General features: G+C 40.1%; 1 protein-coding gene across 2 annotated transcripts in view; it reads right to left on the bottom strand.

The window, feature by feature from the left end:
* The window catches only part of LOC112395738 (WASH complex subunit 2A-like), a 119896-nt gene that overhangs the window by 41420 nt on the left and 57466 nt on the right, over positions 1-21010 (bottom strand). The window contains exons 1-2 of one of the 2 annotated variants that reach the window (XM_024739091.1): positions 19716-20043; positions 7365-7665 (exon numbers count right to left, since the gene is read on the bottom strand). In XM_024739091.1, coding sequence (XP_024594859.1) covers positions 7365-7626 — 262 coding nt within the window. In that variant the 5' untranslated portion in view covers positions 7627-7665; positions 19716-20043. Of the gene's footprint in view, positions 1-7364; positions 7666-19715; positions 20044-21010 lie in introns of those variants that run through there. The other variant, XM_024739092.1, reaches the window with a different exon arrangement.

The following is a 21010-nucleotide window of genomic DNA, read 5'->3' as shown; positions in this document are numbered from 1 at the left end:
GTTAAGAATCCGCCTACCAATGCAGGGGACACGGGTTCAATCCCTGGTCCGGGACGATCCCACATGCTGCAGAGCAACTAAGCCTGTGCACCACAACTACTGAGCCTGTGCTCCAGAGCCTGCAAGCCACAACTACTGAGCCACGTGCCACAACTACTGAAGTCCTCACGCCTAGAGCCTGTGCTCCACAACAAGAGAAGTCACTGCAATGAGAAGCCCTCGCACCAAATGGAAGAGTAGCCCCTGCTCACCGCAGCTAGAGAAAGCCCGTGCACAGCAACGAAGACCCAATGCACCCAAATAAATAAATACATTAAAAAAACATATTATATTGGCAAAAATTTTAAAGTATTACAACACTTTTGTTGGGAGGTCATGGGTGTACATATGTTGCAGTGGGAATACGAACTAGTTCAACCACCTGAAGTGAAATTTGATGGTACCTAACAAAACTACATATGCACTTAAACCTTTTGGACCAGCAATCACAATTTTAGTACTCCACCTTGAAGATATGTCTACAACATACAAAAATATATATGCACAAGGTTATCCACTGTTGCACCATGTAAATATGCAAAATACTGGAAACAACCTAAGTGCCATATACAAAAAAGTGGTTGAATAAATTGATATATTTTTTTCACACAATGGAATACTATAAAACTGAAAATAAAAAAATATGAAAACTGCATGAGAAAGTTCTCTATGAACTGATTTAGAGTGACATCCAGGATATATTATTAAGTATAAAAAGCACAGGGGCTTGGGCACCAGGGATGGGTTTCATGGAAGACAATTCTTCCACGGACCGGGGGCGGTGCGGGGGGAGATGGTTCAGGTGGTAATGCGAGCTATTGGAAGCAGCAGATGAAGCTTTTTTTTTTTTACATCTTTATTGGGGTATAATTGCTTTACAATGGTGTGTTAGTTTCTGATTTATATCAAAGTGGATCTCCCTCCCTATCCCACCCCTGCAGGTGGTCCACAAAGATGAAGCTTTGTTTGCTCACTCACCTGCTGCTCACCTCTTGCTGTGCGGCCTGGTTCCTAACAGGCTGCGGACTGGTATCAGTCTGCAGCCCATGGGATGGGGACCCCTGATTTAAAGGACTAACATAATCTTTCACAAACTCTTACAAAAAGTAAAAGAGGACAGAAAACTTACCAACTCCTTCTGTCAGGGCAGTATTACTGGGTTACTAGTAAACACCAAAGATATTACAAGAAAATAAAACTATAGACTAATATCCCTTGTGAATATAGTTGCAAATATCCTCAACAAAATACTAGCAAACAGAATCTAGCTGCACATCAGAAGGATTATGTACCACGACCAGGTGGGATTCATCCCAGGAGTGCACAAAAACCACATGACCATCTCAATAGATACAGAAAGTGCATGTGACAAAATCCAATTATTTCATGAGAAAACATTGAACAAATAGGAATTGAAGGAAATTTCCTCAAGCTGGTATACAGTCTCTATAAAACAACAATCAGTAACCACCATATCTAACCGTAAAAGGATGAAAGCTGTCCCCCTAAGATCAGAAATAAGACACGGATGTTCACTTTCACCATTTCTATTTAACATTTTACTGACGGTTCTAGTCAGGACAATTAGGCAAGAAACAAAAATAAAAAGTATTGAGATTGGAAAGGAAGAAGTAAAACTATATTCACAGATGACATGATCTAAGAACATGGAAAACCCTATAGAATGCACCAAAAAAACCCAATCTCAGGGCTTCCCTGGTGGTACAGTGGTTGAGAGTCTGCCTGCCAATGCAGGGGACATGGGTTCGTGCCCCGGTCCGGGAAGATCCCACATGCCGCGGAGCGGATGGGCCCGTGAGCCATGGCCGCTGAGCCTGAGCGTCCGGAGCCTGTGCTCCTCAACGGGAGAGGCCACAACAGTCAGAGGCCCGCGTACCGCAAAAAGAAAAACAACCAAAACTGTACATGAAAGTTAAAATGGGTTATTCAAAATCACCAAAAACTGAAGTGTCCTCAACTTGGGAATGAGTAAGTGTAGTATATCCATACAATGGAAAACTACTCAACCATAAACAGAATGAACTATTGATATATGGAACAATATGAATAAATCTCAAATGCATGTGTATTACATATAAGCAAAAGGAAGCTCAATAAAGCTGGGGAAAAAAGAAGTAAAGGGATGGAGAAAGATATGCCTTTGACAGGCTCACTCATCAGCAGACTGGGTAAGGCAAGGAAAGAATCAGTGAACTGAAAGAAATGTCAACAGGAACTTCTCAAATCAAAATGTAAAGAGAAAAAAGAATTTTTTAAAAAAGGAACATCAAAGAACTATTGAAATTTTTCAAAAAGTGTAACTGGAATACTAGAAGAAAGAGAAAATTGAAACAGAAGAAATAGTTTAAGTAATAATGACCCAGAATTTTCCAAAATTAATGAGATACACCAAAGCACAGATTATGAAGCTCAAAGAACACCAAATAGGATAGCTGCACATCAGAAGGGTTGTGATGGATAAATAGGATAAAAATTTTTAAATCTACACCTAGGCATGTTATATCAAACTGCAGAAAAGCAAAGACAAAGTCTTCAAAGAAGACAGAGGAAAAACCATATGGATAATAATTACAGGAACCTTCTTATCCAAAATCCTATAAGCAAGAAGAGAGTGGAGTAAAATATTTAAAATGTTGAAAGAAAAAGACCACCAACCTAGAATTCTGTACCCTATGAAATTATCCTTCAAAAGTGAAGGAGAAATAGAGTTTCTCAGATAAACAAAATTTGAGATAATTTGTTGCTAGTATAACTGCCTTGCAGGAAATGAAGTTCTTCAGAGAAAAGGAAAATGATATAGATCTACATAAAGGAAGAAAGAGCATTAAAGAAGGAACAAAGAATAAGGGCAATGAGTAGAAAACAGAAACAGATATGGTAGTTATTAATTCAACTATATCAGTAACCATTTTAAACATCAATTGCCTCAATAAACCAATTAAAAGACAGATTGTCAGAGGGGATCAAAAAACAAGACCCAACTATATGTTGTCTATAAGAAATCCACTTTAAATATAAAGATATATATAGATTAAAAGTAGAGGGATGTATATATGTCCATGCCACTCTCTCACTTTGTCCCAGCTTACCCTTCCCCCTCCCCATGTCCTCAAGTCTATTCTCTAGTAGGTCTGCGTCTTTATTCCTGTCCTGTCGCTAGGTTCTTCATGACCATTTTTTTTTTTTGGATTCCATATATATTTGTTAGCATACGGTATTTGCTTTTCTCTTTCTGACTTACTTCACTCTGTATGACAGACTCTAGGTCCATCCACCTCACTACAAATAACTCAATTTCATTTCTTTTTATGGCTGAGTAATATTCCATTGTATATATGTGCCACATCGGATATATATATAATACCAAATGTAAAACCAATAGCTAGTGGGAAGCAGCCGCATAGCACAGGGAGATCAGCTCGGTGCTTTGTGACCACCTAGAGGGGTGGGATAGGGAGGGTGGGAGGGAGGGAGATGCAAGAGGGACGAGATATGGGGATATATGTATATGTATAGCTGATTCACTTTGTTATAGAGCAGAAACTAACACACCATTGTGAAGCAATTATACTGCAATAAAGATGTTAAAAAATAAAATAAAATAAATAAATAGTAATATAGCTGGATATAAAAAAAAGTACAGGGATGGATACAATTTTATTTGTCAATTATACCTCAATAAAACTGAGGGAAAAAGAAGTAAAGGGATGGAAAACGATATATTATGGTAATGCTAATCAAAAAAAAAAACGCTAGAGTAGCTATATTAATTGCAGACAGAACAGGCTACAGAGCAAGGAAAAATATCCAGATAAAGAGGGGCATTACCTAGTGATAAAGGGGTCAGTTCTCCGAGACGACATAATCCTTAATATGTATGGATACAATCAGCTATCAAAACTTATAAATTGTATTACAATAAGTAAGACAGTATAATTTTGGCACGGGGGGACACATCAGGTGATTAAGAGTTGTGTGCATATAAAAATGTAAAACATGACAGGTATGAAATTACTTTAGTGAGAAAAGACTAGACTAATTCAATAAGTGGTATTTATATAGCCAATTATTTATAAAGTGAAAAAAATGGATCCCTAGTTGATACTGTATCAGGCAAAATAAAGTAGGTTATATTGAACTTACCCCAAACCATCCCCAAAACGTCAATGGCTTAAGACAAAGATTTATTTTTTGCTCAAGTTACATGTCTAATGCATGTCAGGAGGGCTCTGCTCAGTATAGTCACTCAGGGACCCAGGCTGATGGATACTTCCATTCATAGCTCACTGGCCAGAACTATTAACATGGTCCCACCAACTCATAAAGTTGGCCAGGGAAACAATCCTATCCCATGTACGGAAGAGAAGTCTTTATTAGGGAGCAGTAATGCCAATGATTTGATGGCAAGTCCAGGGAATCCGCTGCCCACGGCAATAAAAAACCAGCTGACAATAATCCCTTACATTTCTTGGCACATTTTTTCTTTCCAAATCCCTATCCTCTGAGTACCATGTACTCTTCTTTGCAGAACACTACTTTAGGTAATGATAAGATCCAAAGAATTTTCCTTCTCTGGAAACTCAAGAGAACTAAATTACATCTCCTCCCAAGGGCATAGCTCTTATATCCTTTGGTACATATTGCACTGTCTCCACAGACTAACCATTTTCCCCTCATAAAGAGCACAGATGCTCTGCTAAATGCTTTTCATTGAATTCATTTAATCCTGAGGACAACTCGGAACTAGGTACTATTATTAGTCCCATTTTAAATTAGCACAACTGAGGTAAAGAGAGGTTAAGTAATTTACTCAGTTCGTAATCTGAAACCAGGCAGTCTGGCTTCAGTTGCTCCTGTCCCTTCAAGACCCATTTAAAGTCCCCTTGTAGGTACTACAGCCTCATCATTCCTAATCCAGCACACTCCTTCAACCCTTTCTCTGCAGTCCCCTCCATCTACCCTCCTATCTCCCACTATGCTCTAGTTCCCAGCTTCCCAAAAGTTGCCCAAAAGGAAAAGCAGTCTGGCGGGGCGACCATTTCCCTGAAGGATTAAACTGAACAGTGTCACCTCTGCCTTCCTATGCTACCTACTCCATATCCTTTTATCTTGGAGAGTCTTACCCACCATGTTATCCTCAAATGTCGTCCTGGGTAGGAATAGAAATATCACCTAGAAAAGGATTAAAATTAATTTTACATGAAGGATGCCCTCTTAAAGCCTCCTGAAGAGCAGAGTGACTATCCCTGCCCACGGGCTGCAAGAAGTTACAAAAGTTTAGAGAATAGGAGGGAAAGAAGGGGTGAGGGCTAGAAGGATGGGGATTGGGAACAGGAATTAAGATCTATTGACCACTAGTGGTAAGTGCTATGGACTGAACTGTATCCCCCCAAAGTTTATATCTTGAAGTCCTAACCCTCAAAGTGATGGTATTCGGAGATGGGGCCTTTGGGAGATAATTAGGTTTAGGTGAGGTCATGAGGGTAAGGCCCTTATGGTTGGATCCAAGCCCTTATAAGAAGAGATGCCCATGTGAGGACACAGTGAAAACAAACCTGTCTACAAGTCAGGAAGAAAGCCTCACCAGAATCTGATCATGCTGGTAGCCTGATCTCAGAGTTTCAGGCTCTGGAACTGTGAGAAAATAAATTTCTGTTGTTTAAGCCTCCCAGTCTATGCTATTTTATTGTGACAGCCCAAGCAGACAAAGACTGTAGAGATTCTACATATTACCTCATTTAATCTCCCAATAAGTATATTCATTTTATAAATGTCTAAACTAGGTTTCAACTGTCTAATAACTACAAAGTCATTGCTCTTACCCTATGTCTCCTCCTACAGGGGACAAGTAGCCTAGATCTTGGCTCTGGTCCAACTCTGTCAGTAAATATTTCCCTGGGATTAGCCCCTAATCTTTCCTAAGCCCAAATCTACTCTTCTGCCATTAAGAGAACTAAACAGGATGCCCTCTAGAGTGCTTCTGCTGCACGGAGATTATTCAAAATGCCTGAAAGCAGGAAAAAATGCAGAGATTACTTAGAACACAAGAGGGTTTTTTTTTTAAATCTTACCACTCCTAAAAAGATATCATTACACCATCATATAAATAAAAGAGCAGGAAAAGTCAAAATAAACTATTCTGACTCTGTATTTCACCAAATCATTTGGGGACAGAAAAGCTTCATGTGCCATTAATGGGTGTACTGATGTGGTCATTGGACTCAGCTGGTCACTAACTTCAATAGAACTTAGTTACTAGAGGAATACCAAATTTCAGAAACTCAGATACCAGGATCCTTGACTTTACAAAGATAAAAAATTCCAATCCTTCTCATCCTTCTATAATTCTGAACTTAAACTGAGCTAGAGGGCATGCTAGTTTCTACCTTTATTACAAGCAAGTTCCAGCTGGCTCAAAAAGCAAAGATCCATTTAGTGTTATATGGAAAATTTTCTAGTCTTTACTGGATTTTAACAACTATAAATGGCAAATACCACTTATTTCAGAAATCTGCCAAGTACAAAGAAAAAGACTAATTTTAACACAAAGTAATTTATAACACTTTTCACAAATACGCTAACCACAAAAGAGACATTATACAATATTCAGTATCCCTGCTATACTGAGGAAACTTCAAATCTATGTAAATGTAAACCAAAAACTCTTCCCAGAAAATCTCCACATTGAAAAAAGAAAAAGTAGGGCTTCCCTGGTGGCGCAGTGGTTGGGAGTCCGCCTGTCGTTGCAGGGGACACTAGTTCGTGCCCCAGTCCGGGAAGATCCCGCATGCCGCGGAGTGGCTGGGCCCGTGAGTCGTAGCCGCTGAACCTGCGCGTCCAGAGCCTGTGCTCCACAACGGGAGAGGCCATAACAGTGAGAGGCCCGCGTACCGCAAAAAAAAAAAAGAATTCACAAAGCACTCTAAAAAAGTAAACAGGGTCAATAAAAGGGAATTCAATTATCACTGTAAGGTAGTTATTGCAGAATCTTCACATCATCATAACCTGTTGAAAAACTATTTTAAAATATTATTTCACACCATTAACATAATGCCAGGGATTTGCTTTGATTCAAAAGAATCTGGTAGAAAGGGAACAGAGTGGGGGAAATGCAGGAATGGAAAAAAGACAGTTCATGAATTGATAACTGTTGAAGCTGAGTAGGGCGTATATAAGGATTCATTCTCCATTTCTTTCTAATTCCATGTATGTTTGACATTTCTCCATAACAAAAGCTAAAAAGTTATTATACACTCTTGAACAAATTTAATCCTCATATCCTACAAAACAAGGAAGACTAGTACCTTCCAATCTTCGAATTTTTGCTTTCACAGAAATAACAGCTTCAAAGCGTGAAACTCTCAGCTCAAAACATGTTCCAGTCAGTGTTTCAATGAAGAGCTCCATGGTATCATAGAAAGGAAGTCTGTAGTAAAATGGTCCCACGTTATCTTCATTGAAGAAAGGAGGATCTTTTCTGTTATCCATTACTTTGACTTTTCTAATTCCTCTGGAATATGTTGTAGGCAACTGTATTCCAGTTCTAACCAAATCAGCTTTGAACATTGGTAACGTATATCGTTGTTCATGTTTTGAGTTTTGTACCTGAAAAACAAGAATAATGTTTTTTTAACAAGCCTATGTGAAAGTCTCATTCCTCCACAAAGATTTTCTCAACTCTGGCCCATATCAGCCTTCCAGAGAGCCCGGAATTCATTTTAGTGCTTACTAGGCCTAATCCTGAGCTTTACACGATTGTCTTTGAACTCACTCTCCCAATTAGAGTGTAAGGTTATTAAGAACAGGTATATTTGCTACACTTTATCTTACTAGAGCTCAGCAGTTACTTACACTACATGCTCAACAAATATGTTTTGTTGTTAATGATATTTAAACCAATGAACTCCACATGTAGGTATATATTTGCAAGACTTTGAATAAGTTATGCACATCCTTTCCTAAAACACATAAGTTACATTTTATAACCCATACAAAGTATAATGTTATAGCCATTGTACATCTGAATCACACTGAATAAAAGGAATAGTAACCATCTTAAAAGTAGGATTTACTAAATAATCAATAAGCATTTGGGTTTCCAGAGGTTATCCACCAGTATAGCACTGAGATGAGGTTAATACTGGTAACAGACATTAGACATAATCTCTACACACAAACATACAATGGCTAATGAATATGAGAGGCAAACACAACCAACAGAATACTAAAATAAATTATAAGTGTATAATTAGGAGAATAGGAATAATCAAATTGATAAATTGCTATTAATCAGTGAAAACTTTGAAAAGGTGGAGGGGGCTTGAACTTAAACTAAAAGGACAAATGATACATATTCTTTCTGGAGAAGTAGGTAAATCTTTTCAGTACCTTTATGGCGATATAATTTATATACCATAAAATTCACCCATTTAAAGCCTAAAATTTACTGGGCTTTAGTATGGTTACAAAACTGTACAACCATCACCATAATCATTTTTAGAACATTCTCATCAACCCTAAAAGGAACCTCTTATTCTTTAGACACACTCCTAAATTCTGTCTCTCTCAGCCCTAGGCAATCACTAATCTACTTTGTTTTTAAAATTTTGCCTATTCTGGACATTTCACATAAATAGAATCATACAATATGTAAACTTTTGTGACTGGCTTCTTTCACTTAGCATAATGTTTTCAAAGTTCATCCATGTTCTAAGATGTATCAGTATTTCATTCTTTTTTATTTCTGAATAATAGTCCATTATAAGGATGTACCACATGTTACTTATCCAGCCATCAGTTGATGGGCATTCTGGGTTGTTTCCAATTTTTGCCTATTATGAATAATGCTATGAGAACACTCAATTACAAGTCTGTGATAGACATGTTTTTTCCTTTCTCTTCCATATATATCTAGAAGTGGAACTGATGGGTTGTGTGGTAACCCTGTGTTTAGCAATTTGTAGGACTACCAAACTGTTTTCAAAAGTGGTCTAAACCATTTTACATTCCCACCAACAATGAACAAGGGTTTGGATTTCTTCACATCCTTGCCAATACATTTTATTGTCTTTTGATTAAAGCCATCCTAGTGTGTATGAAGTAGTGTCTCACTGTGGTTGTGATTTGCCTTAATGACTAATGATGTTAAGAATCTTTTTACGTGCTTAGTACCCATTTGCACATATTCTTTACAGAAATGTCTATTCAGAAAGTCCATTCAGATCCTGTCCATTGAGTTATTTATGTCTAACACTTTCCAGATACAAGCTGTTTAACGGATATATGATTCACAAATATTTTCTCCAATTTCATGGGTTGTCTTTTAACTTTCTTGATAGTTTCCTTTGAAGCACAAAAGTTTTTAATTTTAATGAAGCCCAATTTGACTATGTTTCTTCTGTTGCTTATACTTTGGGTGTCATATTTTAAAAGCTTTGCCTAATGCAAGGTAATAACAATTGACCAGTACATATTTTTCTAAGAATTGTATAGTGTAGCCCTTACATTTAGGTCTATAGTCCATTTTGAATTTATTTTTGTGGTTGTTGTACAATAGGGGTACAGATCTATTCTTTTGCAGACAAATAACCAGTTGTCTCACCATTTGTTAGAAAGACTATTCTAAATTCATTGAATTGTCTTGGCACCCTTGTTGAAAACCAGCTGACCATAACCTCAATTCTGTTCCATTGATCTATATGTCTATCCTTATGCCAGTAGCATACTGTCTTTGTAGCTTTGTAGTAAGTTTTGAGATCAGGAAGTGTGAGTCTTCTAACTTGTTCTTCTCTTTCAAGATTGTTGGCTATTCTGGGTCATCTGAATTTCCATAGGAATTATAGGATCAGCTTGTGTATTTTGCAGAAACACCAGTTGGGATTTTGATAAGGAGTGTGTTCAGTCTACAGATTAATTTGGATAGTATTACCATCTTGACAATATTAAGTCTTATAATCCATCAACATGCAATATCTTTCAGTTTATTTATAACTTCTTTAATTGTTTTCAACAATGTTTTATAGTTTTCAGATTATACGTTTTGTATTTTAAAAACGTGTTTCTAAGAATTTTGTTCTTTTTGATGTCACTATCAATGAAATTGTTCTTAGTTCCATTGTCAGACTGCTCATTGCTAGTGTATAAAAATACAATTGATTTTAATATATTGGTCTTGTTCACTGCAACCTTGCTGAACTCAGTAGTTCTAGTATTTTTCTAAGTGGATTCCTTAGGATTTTCTACATACAAGATAATGTCAACTACAAACAGAAATTTTAACTTCTTCCTTTCCCATCTAGATGATCTTTATTTCCTTTTCTTACCTAATTGCCCTGCCTGGAATCTCCAATACAGGTTGAATAGAAGTAGTAAGAGCAAACATTCTTGTCTTTTTCCTGTTGTAGGGAAAATCATTCAGCCTCTCACCACGAGTTATGATTTTAGCTGTGGGGTTTTCATAGGTAATCTTTATCAGATGGAGAACGTTCCCTTCCATTTCTACTTTGTTTAGGTGTCAGTTGTCTTTTTTAAATCACAGTGTTAGATTTTGTCAAATACTTTTCTGTAGTGTCTCCGATGATCATGTGGTTTTTGTCTCATAGTCTATTAATATGGTGTATTACATTGACTGCTTTTTGATATATTGAACCAACCTTGAATCACTGGGATAAATCCATTTGTATATGGTCTGTAATCATTTATATATGTTACTAGATTTAGTTTGTTAGTATTTTTTGAAGATTTTTGTGTCTATATCCATACAAGTTATTTATCTAGTTTTATTTCTATGTCTTTGTCTGGTTTGATATCAAGGTAATACTGCCCTCATAAAATAAGTTGAGAAGTATTCCCTAAAGGTAGGTAGACTCTTGAATGTATTTCAGAATGGGTAAAGCCTCAGAGTGGGGTAAGAATATCTGTAAGACTAGGTGAACAGAATGTGAACACTAGGGCAGTGCAGGAATGAAGAAGAAAAATGGGTGATAAATTTTTTACTTTTTTTTGCCAAAGGATATATCACTGAAGTCACTGCAATTTTCATAACAATGTGATTAAGGAGAAGTTTTTTTTTTTAAACTTGTGGTTTGATTAATAACCTACATCTCCATTCTATAGACATGATTTTCACAGGTATCTAAAATCTGGATACTAGGGACTTCCCTGGTGGTCCAGTGGTTAAGAATCCACCTTCCAGGGGACTTCCCTGGTGGCACAGTGGTTAAGAATCCACCTGCCAATAGAGGGGACACGGGTTCAAGCCCTGGTCCAGGAAGATCCCACATGCCGCAGAGCAACTAAGCCCGTGCGCCACAACTACTGAGCCTGCGCTCTAGAGCCCATGAGCCACAACTACTGAGCCCGCATGCCACAACTACTGAAGTCCACACGCCTAGAGCCCGTGCTCCACAGCAAGAGAAGCCACCAGAGTGAGAAGCCGGTGCACCGCAACAATGAGTAGCCCCCACTCGCCACAACTAGAGAAAGCCTGTGCACAGCAACGAAGACCCAACGCAGCCAAAAATAAATAAATAAATTTATTTATTTAAAAAAAAAAGAATCCGCCTTCCAATGCAGGGGACACCGGTTTAATCCCTGGTCAGGGAACTAAGATCCCACATACCACGGGGCAACTAAGCCCACATGCTCTAGAGCCCGCGTGCCACAACTAGAAAGCCCATGTGCCGCAACTACTGAGCCCGCACACTCGGGAACCCACACGCCACAACTAGAGAAAAGCCTACACACCACAACAAAGAGCTCACGTGCCACAACCAAGACCTGATGCAGCCACATAAATAAATAAATAAACATTAAAAAAAAATAAAAATAGGTACTTGCCTGGTGGTCCAGTGGTAAAGAATCTGCCTTACAAAGCATGGGACGTGGGTTTGATCCCTGGTCAGGGAACTAAGATCCCACATGCCATGGGGCAACTAAGCCCGCACACCACAACTACTGAGCTCACGCACCTCAACTACAGCCCACGTGCTGCAAACTACAGAGCCTATGTACCCTGGAGCCTGCGCGCCACAACTGGAGAGGAGAAAACCCGCATGCCACAACTAGGGAGAAGCCCGTGCACCACAACAAAAGATCCCACATGCCTCAACGAAGATCCCAAGCGCCACAACTAAGACCTGATGCAGCCAGAAATAAAATAAATAAATAATAAATATTTAAAATAAATAAAAATCAAGTAAAATCTGGATACAAGACAGACACCTGAAATCCAACACCTCCAAAACTAATCATCTTTCCTACAAACCTCCTTCTTGTCCTACAGTCTCCATCTTGGTAAAGGGTACCACCATTAACCTAATCACTTAAGCCAGAAAGCTAGGAATCATTTTAGATTTTTCTGCTAGCCTCAAGGTATCTAATCCTAACAGTACAACTTAACATTTCTATAATCTGTGACCTTCTCCAGCCACACTGATTAGGACTTAGTTCAGGTCTTCATTAGCTCTTAACTGAGCAACTTTGATAGCCTAGCTATAATCCTTGACACCTGCCCTTCACTCTTCTGACCCATTCTCTAGGATGTCAACAGTTATCTTTTTTAAAAAAAGAAAGTTTAATAAAAACTGGATTAGGGTATCACATCACATAGTTCAGAAATTACTTTACTCTTAATTATCTATATATAATGGGGGAAAGGTCACTCAAAGTTCTAAAATTTTTTAATATTTGACTTTAGAATGCACTGTGGTGAAACCATCAATTCAGACTAAATGAGGGAAATGAATCTAAGTTAGCCTAAAGCCTGTATTTTTTTTCCTTTTGAATAAACTATTGTTTAGAGCAGTTTTAGGTTCGCTGCAATATTAGGCAGAAGTACAGACAGTTCCCACACACTCCCTGCCCCCACACATGCACAGCCTCTCCCACCATCAACAACCTACACCAGAGTGGTATATTTGTTACAACAGATGAACCTACATTGACACATCATTATCACTCAAAGGCCACAGTTCACATTAGGGTTCATTCTTGGTGTTGCAAATTCTATTGATTTCCACAAATGTATAGTAATGTACCCATCATTATAGTATCACACAGAATAGTTTATGAGTAAAGCCACTATAAACATCCATGTGCACGTTTTTGTGTAGACGTTTAAGTTTTCAACTTACCGGGGTAAACACCAATGAGTACAACTGCTAGATCTTACAGTAAGGGTATGTTTAGTTTAGTAAGAAACTGCCAAAGTGTCTTCAAAAGTGGCTGTTCTATATTGTGTTCCCACCAGCAAGGAATAAGAGCTCCTACTGCTCCACATCCTCACCAGCATTTGATGTTGTCAGTGTTCTGGATTTTGACCATTCTAATAAGACATATAATAGTATCTCATTGTTTTAATTTGCATTTCCCTAATGACATATGATGTGAAGCACAGTTATCTTTTTAAAATGTAGAACTGATCATGTTATTTCTTAGCTCAAGGCCCCACGATGGCTTCCCACTGTCTACAGAATTCAGACTCCTTAGAAAGGCTCCTAAGATCATGCATCTCACCTTCCAGCCCTATTTTATTTATACACATACCTCATCCCATCCTGCAATATATCTGGTACTTCTATCCTCTAATCATTTGTAACTGCGGCTTCAGAAAACACTGGTCTCTATATCGTTGCTCCTGCTTTCCTCTACTTACCACCATTCCCACACTTGGCTACCTGACAAGCACCTGTGATCTTTCAAGACTCAAGTCGAATAGAAACTATTCCATAAAGCCGTTTACAGTTCCTCCCCTTCACACCCTGACCTCCATCATATATGGCACCCATTACAATCAATTTCATTTTTTACATGACTTTCTTATTCTACTAAATTGTAAGCTCCTTAAGGGAAGGGCATATGATTTACCACCCCATCACCTAGCACAGTGTTTTGTACATATTGGTACTCATTAAAGGTTTGTTCAATGAAAGAGTAAATAAATATTCATCCTCTCAACTGAGTTTTAGAGCAAACCTGTAATATAGGTAAGGTATTATCCCTGCTTTAGACATGAAGAAGTGTTTGGTTATGCTATAAAAGTTTGTTTGGAGAAATGTTGGTTTCCCATAGGAATCATTACTCACTCCAAACTAACTCCACCAATGTTTACGCATTTCTGCTACAGAAATGTAGATTTCTGCTACAGTGAATTTTTATAACTCAATATAGTTAATTATATTAATTATATTAATTATACTGAGTTATAAAAATTCACCATAGCTCAATATATAAAAGTAATATATAAAATTCATCAATTAACTAGGGAGTATATTTAATATAATTAAGCATAATGAATATAATTAATTAAATAAGGAACCTGAATTGCATTGTGCAGACTGCTAATGTTCCTGAAGATATGGCACCACAGGAAGAAAAGCTATTGCTGGCAGCACAGCTGCTCTGAGTGCTGTTATACTTTTTATCAAAATAATGAGTAATAAATACAATAACACAAAGTAATATGCTAATAATACTGCTGGTGAATTTGAACAAAAAATTTTACAGTTCGTATAGAAACACAAAAGACCCTGAATAGCCGAAGCAATCTTGAGAAAGGAAAATGAGGTTGGAGGAAACAGGCTCCCTGACTTCAAACTATACTACAAAGCTACAGTAATCAAGACAGTATGGTACTGGCACAAAAACAGAAATACAGATCAATGGAACAGGATAGAATGCCAAGAGAGAAACACACTCACATCTGGTCACCAAATTCACGACAAAGGAGGTAAGAACACACAATGGAGAAAAGACAGGCTCTTTAATAAGTGGTGCTGGGAAAACTGGACAGCTACATGTAAAAGAATGAAATTAGAACACCACCTAACACTATACACAAAAATAAACTCCAAATGGATTAGAGACCTAAATGTAAGACCAGAAACTATAAAACTCTTACAGGAAAACATAGGAAAAATACTCTTTGACAAAAACCACAGCAAGATCTTTTTTGACCCACCTTCTAGAGTAACGGAAATAAAAACAAACAAATGGGACTTAATTAAACTTAAAAGCTTTTGCACAGCAAAGGAAACCATAAACAAGACAAAAAGACAACCCTCAGAATGAGAGAAAATATTTGCAAATGAAACAACAGACAAAGGATTAATCTCCAAAATATACAAACAACTCATGGAGCTCAATATCAAAAAAACAAACAATCCAATTAAAAGATGGGCAGAAGACCTAAACAGACATTTCACCAAGGAAGACATACAGATGGCCAAGAGGCACATGAAAAGATTCTCAATGTCACTAATTATTAGAGAAATGCAAATCAAAACTACAATGACCTCATGCTGGTCAGAATAGCCATCATCAAAAAATCTAGAAACAATAAATGCTGGAAAGGGTGTGGTGAAAAGGGAACCCTCCCGCACTGTTGGTGTGTACCCCGCATAGTGGTTGTATACAACCACTATGGAAAACAATATGGAGCTTCCTTAAAAAACTAAAAATAGAACTACCATATGACCCAGCAATCCCACTACTGGGCATATACTCTGAGAAAACCATAATTCAAAAAGAGACATGGGGCTTCCCTGGTGGCGCAGTGGTTGAGAGTCCGCCTGCCGATGCAGGGGACACGGGTTCGTGCCCTGGTCTGGGAGGATCCCACGTGCCGTGGAGCAGCTAGGCCCGTGAGCCATGGCCACTGAGCCTGCACGTCCAGAGCCTGTGCTCCGCAATGGGAGAGGCCACAACAGTGAGAGGCCTGCGTACCGCAAAAAAAAGAGACATGCACCACAATGTTCACTGCAGCACTATTTACAATAGCCAGGACATGGAACCAACCTAAATGTCCATCAACAGATGAATGGATAAAGAAGATGTGGCACATATATACAATGGAATATTATTCAGCCATAAAAAAGTGAAACTGAGTTATTTGTTGTGAGGTGGATGGACTTAGAGTCTGTCATAGAGTGAAGTAAATCAGAGAGAGAAAAACAAATACCGTATGCTAATGCATATATATGGAATCTAAAAAAAGAAAAAAATTGGTACTGATGAACCTAGCTGCAGGGCAGAAATAAAGATGTAGAAATAGAGAACGGACTTAAGGACATGGGGTGGGAGGGGGAAGCTGGGGCGAAGTGAGAGTAGCATCGACATATATACACTACCGAATGTAAAATAGCTAGTGGGAAGCAGCAGCATAGCACAGGGATATCAGCTCGTTGCTTTGCAATGACCAGGGAGGGTGGGAAGGAGGCTCAAGAGGGAGGGGATGTGGGGACATATGTATGCATATGGCTGATTCACTTTGGTGTACAGCAGAAACTAACATAGTATTGTGAAGCAATTATACTCCGATAAAGATCTATTAAATAATAATAATAATAATGCTGGTGACAGTGGTAAAAGACCACTACTTCCAAGTAAAAGCCAAATAAGTGGCTGTATTGCTCAGGCTGTGTCTCTTATATCCTTAATACACTGACATGTCTGTAGGAATAATGACGGAACCTAACCCCTTTTCCTACCTCACTGAAATGACTGCTTTTATAATACAATTTTGGATAATATGTGGATTCTTAAGAACATACTTATCATCCAATATCAAATAAGAATGTACTACAGAATTATCAGTGTCTGTTCCCCCAAAGCCAAGAGCACTCCTATCTACATAGTAAAAGATCTAGCAACAGAGGTCAGGGGTCAGGAATGCCGAACTGAATATTACAGAAATAAAGACATGGGTGACCAGTGGCCTGTCCAAGGAATTTAGAGACATAAGATATCAAGATCATTTTTTTCACCACAGTAGTCTTCCCAGCAATACCCCAAATATAATAAACAAATGGTGGGAGAAGGTAACATAAAGACAGATTTGGAAGTCCTTCATCTGCAACAAGAATGTACAGAGTAATTATGGGCTAAAAGAAAACTTGCAACCTAGAACAGCACTAATTGCACTGGAACACCACCACAAATTTGGGCCCTAATCAATGGAGTAATTTCCAAAATCCAAAAAGAAGCAAGATTGGTAACCAAATTCAAAACTGAAATGTGTGCCTCTAGGAAATAATTATACTTCTCCTCAGCAGTAGAAATCACTGTAACAGAGAGCAAAGTAAGTCTAGGAAATCTAGTTAAGCCAGACTGGAGGACTAGATGATAGCAGAGGGGCAAACAGAAGCTCCAGTAGGCCAAAGACCTAGCCAGTACTAAGAGCGGGGTCCATGGACACCTTTTTTTTTTTTTTTTTTTAAAAACATATCACTTTACATTTGGATGAACTCACTGATGTGGCAAGTCTGAATCAGCCCTGGGCTTTTTTTTTTTAATAAATTATTTTATTTTATTTTATTTATTTTTGGCTGTGCTTGGTCTTCGTTGCCGCGTGCGGGTTTTTCTCTAGTTGCGGAAAGCTGGGGCTACTCTTCGTTGTGGTGCGCGGGCTTCTCATTGCGGTGGCTTCTCTTGTTGCAGAGCACGGGCTCGAGGCGCACAGGCTTCAGTAATTGTGGCTCATGGGCTCTAGAGTGCAGGCTCAGTAGCTGTCGCGCACAGGCTTAGTTGCCCCACAGCATGTGGGATCTTCCTGGACCAGGGCTCGACCCATGTCCCCTGCATTGGCAGGCAGATTCTTAACCACTGAGCCACCAAGGAAGCCCCATGGACACCTTCTGAAAGTTGTGTTAGAGCATGCTTGACTGAGCAGATTATGGAACCCTATGATGTTGGTAAATGAGGGGCAACGGAGACTCAAAAACAGGATGAAAAATGATACAAGGACAGCTAAAAAATAGAAGAGGAAGAGGAAAGAAGAAGGCAGAGAAAAAAGTACGTCAAAATTTTTACCAATAATTTAAAAAACATGCTTAGCTATTAAGAGTAATGGAGTCAAAAGAATGAAAAGAATTGAGAACAGTCTCAGAGACCTCTGGGACAACATTAAATGCAACAACTGACAAAGGATTAATCTCCAAAATTTACAAGCAGCTCATGCAGCTCAATATCAAAATAAAAACAACCCAATCCAAAACTGGTCAGAAGACCTAAGTAGACATTTCTCCAAAGAAGATATACAGATAGCCAACAAACACATGAAAGGATGCTCAACATCACTAATCATTAGAGAAATGCAAATCAAAACTACAATGAGGGGCTTCCCTGGTGGCGCAGTGGTTGAGAGTCCGCCTGCCGATGCAGGGGACACAGGTTCGTGTCCTGGTGGGGGAAGATCCCACATGCCGCGGAGCGGCTGGGCCCGTGAGCCATGGCCGCTGAGCCTGCGCGTCTGGAGCCTGTGCTCCGCAACGGGAGAGGCCACAACCGTGAGAGGCCCGCGTACCGCAAAAAAAAGAAAAAAAAAAAGAAACTACAATGAGGTATCACCTCACACCAGTCAGAGTGGCCACCATCAAAAAATCTACAAACAATAAATGTTGGAGAGGGTGTGGAGAAAAGGGAACCCTCTTGCACTGTTGGTGGGAATGTAAATTGATACAGCCACTACGGAGAACAGTACGGAGGTTACTTAAAAAACTAAAAACAGAGCTACCATACAACCCAGCAATCTCACTACTGGGCATATACCCTGAGAAAATCATAATTCAAAAAGTCATGTACCACAATGTTCACTGCAGCTCTATTTACAATAGCCAGGACATGGAAGCAACCTATGTGTCCATCAACAGATGAATGGATAAAGAAGATGTGGCACATATATACAATGGAATATTACTCAGCCATAAAAAGAAACAATATTGAGTTATTTGTAGTGAGGTGGATGGACCTAGAGACTGTCATACAGAGTGAAGTAAGTCAGAAAGAAAAACAAATACCGTATGCTAAACATATATATGGAATTTTTAAAAAAAAGGTTCTGAAGGTCCTAGGGGCAGGACAGGAATAAAGACACAGACGTAGAGAATGGACTTGAGGACACGGAGAGGGGGTAGGGGAAGCTGAGACGAAGTGAGAGAGTGGCATGGATATATACGCTACCAAATGTAAAACGGATAGCTAGTGGGAAGCAGCTGCATAGCACAGGGAGATCAGCTCGGTGCTTTGTGACCACCTAGAGGGGTGGGACAGGGAGGGTGGGAGGGAGACGCAAGAGGGAGGGGATATGGGGATATATGTATATGTATAGCTGATTCACTTTGTTATAAAGCAGAAACTAACACACCATTTGTAAAGCAATTATACTCCAATAAAGATGTTAAAAAAATCATGGGAAAAAAAGTAATGGCATCAAAAGACGTTTCTAAATCAATTTCCAAAACATTTCTCTCCTCCCTTCTGAAAAAGTTCTTAAAACACAAACATCAAAGATGAAAGGGAAGTTAAAGACAGGTAATGCGATAACAGTGCTGAATAACTAATTTCAGTAACTCGGAATCAGCTTTATCGATAAACTCTGTTGTAAAGAACAGCCATATAAGAGCATTTCTTTTAAACTCTTCCTCCGACATAAAGGGAGCCAGCATGTTATGCAGTCCTTAAAAACACCGACTCTTAATGAACCGTTTTTACTAAAGCCTGGAAATATACCTAAGTTTTAAAGACAAGCTTCAGAATTATATCCACCACATCATGTACCCTAAACTCTGAAATCAATTTCCTAGCGGGACTGTGAAATCCTTCGAAGCCAACGCCTCCTCGAGCCTTCCGTGTTAGGCACTTGAAGAGAACGGAGTCACCTGCGCAGCCCGTGCTCCTCCAGGATAAACTCCGGCTACCCAGACGCACGGGCCAGATCAGGAGGGCAGCGGTTAGGCTCCGCGTCAGAATCCGCGACTCGGAGGGCAGCACCTGTCGGACGGGGCGGGGCACCCCGCGTCGCGCTCGCGGAAGGACGGAAAGTGGAGGCTGTCTCCTCCGCGAAGGCGGCCCGCCGCGCCGGTATCGGGGCAGCGGCGGCGACGGAGGGGGCGAGGCCAGGAGGCCAGCGACGGCAGCGCGGCCCGGCTCAGCGGCCCGCGGCCCTGGGCGCCCTCCCCATCCGGCCCGCTGCCCTCACCAGCTCTCGTCCACTCCCTCGCCCACCCGCAGGCCCGTAAGGAGGTGCGGCCCCGCGAGCGACGCCGCGGCAGGCACCGAAGAGCAACGCTCAGTGGTCGCCGCGCCCCCGCCCCTTTGTGACACCGCGTACCAATCGCTCGCCGTTGCTCGCGTCGCCCTCCAATCAGCGGGGGCAGGGGCGGGACCTGACCGCCGGACGCCTGCGGGTGCTCGGGCGCCCGGGCTTCTTTTGCGTTCGGTGGTGGTTGTTGGTTAGGAGAGGCCCGGATGTTAATCCTCTATTACTAACAGTGGCCTGCTGACTACGGCCGAAGCGGGCGGGCTGGAGACCAGTCGCACAGGCTTCTGGGAACGGTGGGGTTGGCCTGTGGCCTAAGGAGAGTATGGACAGCACCCTCCCTGAGACCAACCTAAGGCGCTCTTAGAGGTGCCCGACGTGTTGCGGGGATAGTCCCCGTCGATGGCCTTCCCAGAGCCTGTGCATTTCCAGTGCGGTACAGGCCGGCCTGCCTTAAACAAATCACCCTTCCTGCGCTTTACTGACCCCTAACGTTTCTGGTCTCACGTACCTCATCTGAAACATGGGGACATTGCCATGCCTGGTTGAAAGCAAGGGCGAAAGCAAACAAGCTCTGTAGATCTTATCCATTTATTCCTCACCCAATTTACTGAGAATTGTAGAGTTGAAATTGAGTGGGTACCTTGGGTTGTCAAATCGCAGCGTCGGCTATGCCCAGCCACCCTTTTTCCCTCCAGTTCTAATTCCCAAGCTGTTGAGCTCAGGTGCACAACATAACAGACAACACAAACTTTCCAGCCTGACATGGGGCCCCCACTGCTTCTTTTTATCTTCATTTCCTGTAGGTATTCTAAATCCAAGGTTTACAGATTTTCCAGCCCTCCTGGCCTACTATTTTACTCACTGCAGCTTCACTTATCCTCTTGTGACTCGGAAGAACCAGTCTAAAATGAA

The sequence above is a fragment of the Neophocaena asiaeorientalis genome, unplaced genomic scaffold (assembly GCF_003031525.2).
Source record: "Neophocaena asiaeorientalis asiaeorientalis breed wild unplaced genomic scaffold, Neophocaena_asiaeorientalis_V1.1 scaffold202, whole genome shotgun sequence".
In the NCBI taxonomy this organism is placed as follows: Eukaryota; Metazoa; Chordata; class Mammalia; order Artiodactyla; family Phocoenidae; genus Neophocaena; species Neophocaena asiaeorientalis.
Note: the sequence above shows the minus strand (reverse complement) of the source record. Positions and strands in the feature narration are given on the sequence as shown.